Here is a 10,567-nt window from a genome sequence, read left to right on the forward strand (position 1 = left end):
AAGGCCAGTCTACCTGCATTGAAATGAGCATCCGTCTAAACATGAGCTGTAGCGATTAACAACTGTCTTGCCAGAAAGTTTCCAACCTGCCCTACAGAAGCAGGTCTACAAAAATATACTGGAGGTTTCAGAAAATATAAATTAGAAATAATGAGAAATTCAAGGTTTTTTCCCTTCCTGTTGACTTAAGTTAGATTTTCCCCCTGCTTATTACTATCAGACTTGGCAGGTCCCTGTGGGCAGCCGGTCTGCACCATCTGTCTCTCTTGTGGGTTTTCCAGAATTATTTCTCAAGAAGTTTGCACGCATCTCTCCCAGCCGTACTTAGCGTTAACACGGCCCAGACTCTCGGGGGGGAGTCTGGTTTGGATAAGGGGGAACCCATTCAGAGATGGGAGTGGGCATACCAAAAGGTACTACTCATCCCCAGCACAAACACTGGGGGGCCAATGCAGATTTTTGAAAAGGAAGGCCAAGGGGGGAAGACACTTTTTGCAGGTGTCAGCCCTTGCCAGCCCCGTACATCCTGAAAAAGGGAGATGGAAAAGCAACCTCCAGGAATGTGCTCGGTCTTTGCTTTAGAGACAGTCCTACCGTTGCACAGAGAACTGGGTGATTCCTTCCCTCTCACCCTCAACCCTGAACCTCAGCTATGAACCAGCCCCACGATCTTGATGGGGTGCACATGAACATACTCCTGTAGGCTTCCAGTGAAAATTAGAGTCTGTCGGTTCTCAGAATGCCGTGCTCTATTGTCCTCCGCCCGGTGCATTTGACCTTGTCGAACACATTTGTTCACCACATGGCAAAAGCCTACATCCATTTCCATATCTTTCTCTTGTTTTCCTTTTCTCATCCCAGACGCCTCTACCTGCTTCAGCTTCCTGAGAGCCTGGCCGAGGGCCAGCTGGCCAGCAGCCAGTGACTTGACCCAGACTCCCCGATAGAAGCCTCTGGCCGATGTCACATATGCCTTGTCTTCTGGTTCCTCCTGCAGATGAAAACGAATGCCTCAGCGCTCACATCTGCGGAGGAGCCTCCTGTCACAACACCCTGGGGAGCTACAAGTGCATGTGTCCCACCGGCTTCCAGTACGAGCAGTTCAGCGGAGGATGCCAGGACATCAACGAATGTGGCTCTTCCCAGGCTCCCTGCAGCTACGGCTGTTCCAACACTGAGGGCGGCTACCTGTGTGGCTGCCCACCAGGTTACTTCCGGATCGGCCAAGGGTAAGCACTGCTACTTGCGGTCCTGGTGGGAGGCTCTCTCATTTACGGTGTAATCCAGCATATTTAACTGTTCTCAGAGAGCAGAGTTATACATTTTATAACCCTTGAGTTAATTCCAGTTAGCTCCATAGAGGCTGTGGTTACTTTATTTGAAAGGGGGCATCTACAGTTCTGAAAATTTATAGAAGTCAAACAAAATAGTCTATCTCATTCTCCAGCTTGATCTACACATCTTGTTGGAAAGTGATTCATTTCTCAGGAGATACGGGGGCTGACCCGTGACAAAGCTGGGCTCATGTAGCACATTGTTGCTTCCCTCTCTTCTTGGGCAAGTAGTATTCTGTCTGAACTTAAAATGCCATCTTGCCCAACGCCCAGTAAGATAAATCCAAAAGATACCTTCTGTGCGGTTTTAAAGTATATTTCACATTTTAGACTTAAATTTACATGAAAATGACCAAAATGGGTATTAAAATGAGAGTTGAAGTAGTTATTACATTTTCCAGGTAAAATATTTCACTGCTTTGAATGTATGTGAGCTGGGACAGCGAAGACCTCTTTTTATTTTACTCAGTGTTTTAAATTGGGTCGCAAGTTTTCAAAGTTTAGGTCTTTTTCCCTGCCGACTTCGTCTAGACTTGGATGTCTGTCAAGTTTTTGTCTATCCTGTGAAGGATCTCAAGCTTTAATATTTTAATTGGGAACACACAGACATTAAATGTGCAAACACACGTATGCCCCTGCACACACACATATACACCCCCCACACAAAGTTAGTTACATGTTTCCCAACATACACATACATGTATTTATCAAGTTATTAACTTAGTGGCCTTTGATTTCTTGACACAAATGGCAAAAGAATGCTTGATGGGAAGCATACAGGATGCCAGCCATGGGACACAAATTCCCACATGTCTGTGCCGGCTCTCAGGAAACTCATTCTTTTTAAGTTTAATGCCAGAGCCATTTTCCTAGCAAAAAATTGTGACACTCCACACTGGCTTCTGGCCACTGGGACTTCATAGTCACACTTCTTGTAAGTGGTGTTGCAGGGATGTGAGGATGCTTGTAGATGTAGCTTAGCATAAGTTCACAATGAAGTAGGTTAGGCACTTACTTCAGCATAACTGATGTCCTTAAAAAAGGGGACACACACCTACACACACACACACACACACACACACACACACGATGAGCATTTATCATTTCATTCATTATTATTGGTTCTACACATTTCATGTTGCAACATAAAGAAAGAAGAAAAGGGCTCTGGCAGCATTGAAAAAAAATGATAGGAATCTGTATATTGAATCTTCTTTTATTGATTGAGAGAAAGAGAGTGAGAGAGAAACATTGATTTGTTGTTCCACTTATTTATGCATTCACTGGTTGATTCTTGTATGTGCCCCGACTAGGGATTGAACCTACAACATTGGTGTATCAGAATGACACTCTAACCAACTGAGCTGCCTGGCCAAGGCCTATATTGAATCTTAACGGCATAAAGGAAGATGGGTTATAAAGAGTAGGCCAGCTAATACAGAAAAAGAGATAAATAATACATGGTCTACATTTTACCCATTGTACCCATTTATATACAGCTTTGGCTTCTCTATGAATCACTAGAGGGATAAGACCAGGTCCCCAAAATAAAGATTCTTTTTGAGTCATTCAGATATTTCAACACATTTTGAAAGGGGAGCCTACTAAGTACATTCCAAGTGGCCTATGAAATAGCAGAATAAGAAAACAAGGTACTTGTGAAACATGCAAGCCTCCGATCATAATCTGGCTTTGATAACTAAAAGGCAAAGAAAAACAGCTGAACTAGTTCTCTCTTGGGCAATGGGTTTGTTTGTCCAGCCTCACATGAGTCAGAGCCAATGGCCCTAGTGGTTTTGAATGACTTGAAACAATTTCCCACAGTTGAGCAGGCTCTGATACATGTGTTTTATACGTTGCATATCTTCCCAATTTATTTCTAAGTCAACCTCAAGTATCACCTAAGAGCTTTCTTCCTATTTTCAGTAGCTTCAGCCCAAGTCAGAGGTCAAATAATAGGAGAGATTGCTAAAAAGCTGGAGCTATGAAGGGTGGTGATGGTGGTGGTGGTGATGGAAGTGGAGGTGGCAGTGATGGCATCCATTAGTTGGGAAGAGGGCAAGGAACTGAACAGTGATGTCTTATACTTTTCTCACTCCCGTGGAACCAATTTCATAAAAACAAGATTTTTATTTAACCTCCAAATTTCATGGTCTTTCCAAGACAGGAGGAAAACAACACTCCATGTCCCTTCCCCATGTAAGTACAGCAAATCGCCTGCCACATTAGGCTTAGGGAACAAAGGGGCAAATCATATTCAAAATAGAGCCCTAAGAGAATGGAGAAAAAATCAATAAACCAAGCAGCCAGGAATAAGAGGGCAACCACAGAGGACTTCAATATGGTTCTCAGAACCGTCCAATCACCCAATGGACATATAGTCAAGGGCTGAATGTCACCAGGTTTCACCAGAATTGTCATATCACCTCCCTGTGACCCACTTCTAATAATAAATGTCTGTGCTGCCTTTCCGTTCTCCCACAGGCACTGTGTATCTGGAATGGGCATGGGCCGAGGAGGCCCAGAGCCACCTGCCAGCGGAGAAATGGATGACAATTCCCTCTCCCCAGAGGCTTGTTATGAATGTAAGATCAACGGTTACCCAAAACGGGGCAGGAAACGGAGAAGCGCCAATGAAACAGATGCCTCCCACATCGAGGTGGGTACAGAGTGGTGGCTCCTGATGTCTCCTAGGGCAGAAGGGCCTTCCAGGTTCCTGTGGTTTCCTCTAAGGATGCTCCACAGTGAGCAAAGGCTCCCCAGGGAAAAAATCCAGACATTCCCCGAGCTCTAGGCTGCATTTTACAAGAGTCTGTGGGGCTCTCTGGGCTTTCTTGCTGGCTTTAGGGAGTGGCCATTCAAAGGTTTTCACATACTTGCTCATTTCCTCTGTCTCGCCAAAAAGAAAGTCAAACACCCACCCAGAGTCTGCTGAAAGGACGAGGTCTGAACCAGGACAGCCAGTGGGCAGAATAGCGAAGTGACATAGTGCTTCCTACTCAGGGACGCCAAGTTCTGAAGCTAGGGGCTGCTCTCCTGAAAAGAGCCATGTGGAGTGTGAGGGAACTTGGATTCTAGACAAGAACAACATGGAGCTCAGGCAGCCTGGTTTGCTTTGCCTACGGCTGCCTCAGCCTCTCAGTCAACTCAGAAATGCACAGATATTCACCCAGACCTCTGGCTCCCAGCCCTGAGAATCTAGCACATCTGGTCCCAGAGAGGCAAGCAAGAAGCCAGGTGCAAAGCATTGAACATTAGCAGATCATCAGAGTCAGGAAGTAGGTTCATAGGTGTGTCCTTTGGAGGGAACGGTTTTGCATCCGTGAACAAAATTGAAATAGACTGGTTCTTTCTTAAGCATCAGTGCTGTAATGCATCTGCTGTGGTTTAGGAAATGAGATAATCTTTAGAAAGAAAATACTCTATTAAAGCAGTGGTTCTCAGATTTAAGTGTGCATCTGAATTATCTCGAAGGCTTGTGAAAATGGATTTCTGGGAGACACCCCCGGGGCTTCTGATTCCGTCCCCCTGGGGTGGCACCAAGGATTTGCATTCCTAACAGATTCCCAGGCGATGCTGAGGCTGCTGGCCCGGGGGCCACGCTTGGAGGCCCACCCTGTTAAAAGACCTACAAATACAAGTGATTTCAACCCAACCTTCTTCTTAATATTTAATATTTTTAATATTACAAATATGTGCCAACTTAACACCTGTGGTTTTAAAAATGTGCTTTATGAATATGCTTTTTCAATATAGTTTATACAACCTGAGAAGAAAGTTGTATCAGTGTGGGAATCACGTTAATTTTCCTTTATAAAGGGAGACAAGTGCCTTTCTACAGTTTATTTAACACACTCCACGTGTCTTTCCAGGATCAGCCAGAGAAAGAAGCCAATGTGAGTCTTGCCAGTTGGGACGCTGAGAAGATAGCCATGTTCGCGTTCAATATTTCCCACATCAGCAACAAGGTCCGAATCCTAGAACTCCTTCCGGCTCTTACAACGCTAACGAATCACAACAGATACTTGATTGAATCTGGGAATGAAAATGGCTTCTTTAAAATCAACCAAAAGGAAGGGATCAGCTACCTCCACTTCACGAAGAAGAAGCCAGTGGCTGGAACCTATTCATTACAAATCAGCAGCACTCCACTTTATAAGAAGAAAGAACTGAACCAGCTAGAAGACAAATATGACAAAGACTACCTCAGTGGTGAACTGGGTGATAATCTGAAGATGAAAATTCAGATTTTGCTTCATTAATTCACCATCCAGAGACCCAATAATTAAAAACCAAAGATAGATAGGTAGAACTGAATTTTCCCCCAAGTCAGAATTTTATATCATAGGTACAATCTTTCACCACATCAATTTCTATAAATAAGCACTATTCTTGTATTACCAAAGCAAGGTACAGGAGACTACCCTAGTTCAAAACAACCACTTTCTCAGGCTTCTCGTGTGTGTAGCGAAGCTACCTTGACATATGTGTTGATTCTTGAAAACTGGGATGTGTATTTCCACCGGGAGCTGGCCATCCACGCTCACGTGCCATCCTTCTAGCAGACATACGGGAATGTGCTTTCAATTGTTGGACTTCTATTTTTTTTTCAGACTTTAAAACTTCGCTTCTCCAAATAAAAGTACTAGGTTGGCCATTTCTAATATCTACTTGGTGCTAGTAAATTCTCAAACTAGATTCATAAATGCACTGTAATATTTACACAACTTAGAAACCAAATTCCAACTATTCAGCTCAAATACTTCATTCATTTCAATCAACCAAAGTTAGTTCAGTAGCTTATCTCAGTTATGAGTATAATACATTACATGTAAATTAAGTGTGTGTATACTGTAATCGTGCTATTTTTATCATTGAAACATTTATAAACTAGAATAATAATACCCTTAACGTGAGGGTTTGTAATGGTGCTTATTAAGACCAAAGACTTGTTAAATGTGTACACCAAGTGGTATTGAAATTTCTGTGACTGGCCCGCACGTGCATGGAGGTCTGGGAGGACCAAGAAACAGCCTCAGCAGCCAGAACGTCACCAGTGCATCCTTCATCACCCCTGTGCCATCTGCCAAGATGGCCCTTGGTCATTCATGTCCACAAGGGCTCCATGTCATAAATGTCACAATAAAACAGTCTCTTCTTTTTTTTAGTGTACCCCTTGATTTTGTGTGCTTGCATGGATGTGGCATTGGAGGGGCCATTCTGGAGGCTAAATAAAGTCTCCTGAATTTGAATTATCCTGGGTCTGTTACTTACAGCTTCTAAAGGTGCCAAATGTATAACCACTGTGAGCATACTTAACATATTTGAGTCAGTCTCTTGTTTCATAATTCACTAAAGACAGCAGCGTTATTTCTCACCAGTGAGAGATTTAGATGGGAGCATCATTTCTAAAGCATGACCTAATTACTCCGGTGACTTAAACTACTAGATTTAAGTGCTTTAAAAATCTCAAGTTTAGTCATTGTCTTAGAGCACATGCATTTCATTACAAGAGATTTATCATGCCCCCTTTCCTCGAATATATACACAGTGTTAGCAAGCCTTAGGTGTTCCGTCCCTCTTTTCCCCCTAAACATCTGTTGTTAGTACTAGTCTAATTACAAAGGGATAATTCCAAATTGAATACAATTGAAGGCTATTAATCTTGTTTTCTGAATGTCATAATTTGAAAATGCAGTTTTATTTTAAGTGCAATATGGAATCGTTGACAAGCTCATTCAAATGATATGAAATGATTTTTAAAATACCAGGAAGGTCAATGGTAGTGAAAATAAAGGTGAATGAGATTACCGTGAGAATGGATGAGAAACCGTACAGGACTCAGACAAATCCTCTCAAAATCTGTGGACAGTTAAAGAGGATGGAACAGGAATGTCCCAGAAGACAAAACCAGGATCACTGGGAGTGCCATTCAGTTTAGCACTTACCTGCCTCGTTCTGGAGCTACCCTCTTAGACAATGGGTTTCCTTGCAATGTGGTGACTCAATCCCTGTCACTAGCTGGATGGTTTCAGTTTAGGCATAATGTCGGCCAATGGAAAAATTTGCTTTCTTCTATCTGAACATTTTTTAAAATATATTTTTATTTTTTTAAATATAGTTTTATTGATTTCAGAGAGGAAGGGAGAGGGAGAGAGATAGAAACATCAATGATGAGAGAATCATTGACCGGCTGCCTCCTGCACGCCCCACCAGAATCGAACCTGGGACCCTTTAGTCCGCAGGCCAACACTCTATCCACTGAGCCAAACTGGCTAGGGCTACCTGAACATTTTAAAGTATTTTTCATATCTCATTTTGCCATCCAAAAACCCTTGCTCAGAATAGGTGCTCAATAGAGATGAGTTGAATAACTATTTTGGAAAGGACTTGTATCTTGGTTAGGAAGTTAAATTTATGACTCAAAATTTCCTTCTAACTCTGCGCCTATGGCTCTGTGATGGAAGTGTGCTAAAATTATTAGGGGAGAATATATAGCATATGGTAAACGACAGTTTGCATATACGGAAAATGTCTTTGGTAATTTAACCAGAACTGCATTATATTCAATAACGGATTTTCTTTCTAACAAACAACAGAAGAAAATAGAGTTGGCACATAGTAGATCACTTTGATATTTTTAATAGTCTCAGTCTGGATTTTATTTATTTCAGAGCCAACAATTTTCAACGGCATATTTTCCATGTTTCTGACTGTAACGAAACATTTTCCTCATTGTTCCATTGTAAATATTCCTCTTGTTGGAACCATCTTAATCCCGAGACTTAAACCTGTACCTTTTAATTGTTTGTGACCTTTCAATTTTACTTTCAATGATTGAAGAACTTGGTTTTGTAAATCGCTCAGAAGCTTGAAAACGTCTTTTCTCTACCCCTAGCCCATTTCATTTGCCAATAATTACTTTGTAAGTAGGGTTGAAGTGAACTCAGCTGGCCTTGTGAAATGTTAAACTTGCACAAACAACTACATTTTTATTCAACAAATAGCACTTTACTCAGCCAAAATTGCTTTGGACAGTGCCATTACAAATACTGTTACCCTTCAGAAATCATGTTTGTAAATTAGATGAGCCAAAATAAAGGACAATTAAGTTGATACTATATTATATACTTAAAAGTCATATACCTATAAACTCTTAGAGATTTTAAAATCACCCTCAGCTTTGTCCATAGAATGTACTTTATTCTGATTTAGCTATAATTCTTAGAGATATATTAGAAATGTGATTATTAAATGGTTTAAGGACATTGTTTTTAAATGCTAGCAGATTATTACTGGGAGAGAGATTTGTTTTCACATACATAGCTGACGGCAGTTATTTCCCTCTTGCCAATTTTTTTTCTTTATTGATTAAGGTATTACATATGTGTCCTTATCCTCCCATTGCCCCCCCTACCTCCCACATATGCCCTCCCCCTCCCCCCGTTGTCTGTGTCCATTGGTTGGGCTTATATGCATGCATACAAGTCCTTTGGTTGATCTCTCCCCCTTACCCCTACCTTCCCTCTGAGGTTTGACGGTCTGATCAATGCTTGCCAATTTTAAATAATGCTTTGTTTTTAAAAAAGGGGGGGGGGTTAACTAATTTACTTCATTAAACTTGTGAGACCCAATGTGAGCCTAACTATGTATTGTTAAGAAAGGATTCTCAGTATTCTTCTGAGAATTGGAAACAAGAAGGCTGTGAATTTGATTTTGCAAATTTCCACGTATCCATGACTGGGTTCACTTACAGGGTTGGGTCTCAATGAAAGGTTCTGACGTTCTCACAAATGTCTGTGTAAACATGAGGGTCTTGTGCATTTGACATCCGACATACATTTGGCAGGTCCTGGCAATATCACAGAATCTGTTATTTCAACTAACTGCTAATGATTCCAAAATGGCTTTTTTGGCAAACAAAATCAAAAACCTTCTTTTAGGACACGGGCTGTTTTGCATCCTTGATTTAAGCCTGAATTATGACCTCTGCAAATGGATGTCAGTTTCATTTTTACCCGTGGACAGTGGAAGGTGCATCCTTTTTAACTGAGCGAACTCAGTGTAGCTCAACTCCATGCTCTCTGTCCATTGTTATTTTTGTTCCGTGTAAAGTAATACTCATTGTTATTTTTGATCCCCGTGACTTTTCCCATTTCATGAATAAATGCAGCAGTAACCTCTCTCTGCTCCCTTTGGCCTCTTAAGGGTGGGGTATAGTGTCAGCTAGTGCATTTCTGAAATCCTAGCTCAGGTTCGAAGTTAAGCAGCACTGAGGTAGAAAAGGTTAGCAGAAAGCAGCTGCTCTGCTCAGCAGGTTCTGGGTCATGTCCATACCCCACCTGAGGCGGGCTTTGCAGCTGCGTGGCGAGTTGTAGAAATCAGAATACGTCTGGTTCCTTTTTAAAATTCTCTCTGGGGGAAGACTGAAATCAAACCTAAATGAGTCCGCTTTTGCTTCTCCTGGAAATAGAGACATTTGAAAACAGCCTGATGGTAATCACTGATCCCGGGGAGCCCATCAGCTATTGAGAGAAAGAGGTCACAGGCCTGTGTGGTTGTGTCTGCGTGGTAAGCCTGTTCTGGGTGCCCCCAACAGCTCTGCCAGGTAAAAGGCCAGACCTGCCCGAAAGATTAATGGGACCCTGACATGTCAGGATTTCAAGGCCTGGCAGGCTGGATTGGGTTGGTGTCTCTGTATTTTTATTGCTGCATGAAATCACGGTCATGTGTTGTTCAGCCTTTCTGTCTTCAGTTGCTCCTTATTTAATCCCTTCAGCATGTTCACTGCACCTCTCCGGGCCAGTCCTGTGATCCAACTCCAGTGATCCCAGGTAGGGGGACAAGCTCCTCCAGGGCCCGCTGCTTCCTGCACGTTTGTTGATTGACCACAGCAGGCTCACCTGTGGGTCCTTCACAGTAATCAGTGAGCCCAAGAGTCTGTCCGCTGCAGAGCCAGTTTCCCAGGAGCACATGGCTCCCCATCGTGCCCAGTGGGTCCAACCCCACCCATACTGGCACCACATCCCCTGGGAAAGGGCATGGAAGTGGGGCCACCATTCTTAAAGGCTGCTGCTCTCAGTCTCAAGTTTTTATTTCCTCAGGGTCTGTGATACTTGATTTACAGAATTTTGACTTCTTGTCTTAGAAGAAGGTTTGCTGAGAGTTCAGTCGGGTCCTGAGGTCCCCAGGCGCTCTTGGTCCAGAGTCTCAACTCTGCTGGAAATCTGAGG

At 42.7% G+C, this 10,567-nt stretch overlaps 1 protein-coding gene across 1 annotated transcript; it reads left to right on the forward strand.

The window, feature by feature from the left end:
• Nucleotides 1-764: 764 nt before the first annotated feature.
• LOC102774094 (fibrillin-1) lies at nt 765-6,506 on the forward strand. Its single transcript, XM_015562914.1, has 3 exons — nt 765-1,229; nt 3,819-3,993; nt 5,207-6,506. The coding sequence occupies exons 1-3, from the start codon at nt 961-963 to the stop codon at nt 5,594-5,596; spliced, it is 834 nt and encodes a 277-aa protein (XP_015418400.1). The 5' UTR covers nt 765-960; the 3' UTR covers nt 5,597-6,506.
• The last annotated feature ends 4,061 nt before the right edge of the window (nt 6,507-10,567 follow it).

The sequence above is a fragment of the Myotis davidii genome, unplaced genomic scaffold (assembly GCF_000327345.1).
Source record: "Myotis davidii unplaced genomic scaffold, ASM32734v1 scaffold3698, whole genome shotgun sequence".
Taxonomy (NCBI): domain Eukaryota; kingdom Metazoa; phylum Chordata; class Mammalia; order Chiroptera; family Vespertilionidae; genus Myotis; species Myotis davidii.

Bases quoted from the DNA above. Each gene is read 5' to 3' on its own strand.
- LOC102774094 (XM_015562914.1), top strand. From the start codon at position 961: ATGTCACATATGCCTTGTCTTCTGGTTCCTCCTGCAGATGAAAACGAA. The intron at 1,230-3,818 runs GTAAGCACTGCT...GTTCTCCCACAG, and splicing joins TACTTCCGGATCGGCCAAGG to GCACTGTGTATCTGGAATGG. The intron at 3,994-5,206 runs GTGGGTACAGAG...GTGTCTTTCCAG, and splicing joins CAGATGCCTCCCACATCGAG to GATCAGCCAGAGAAAGAAGC.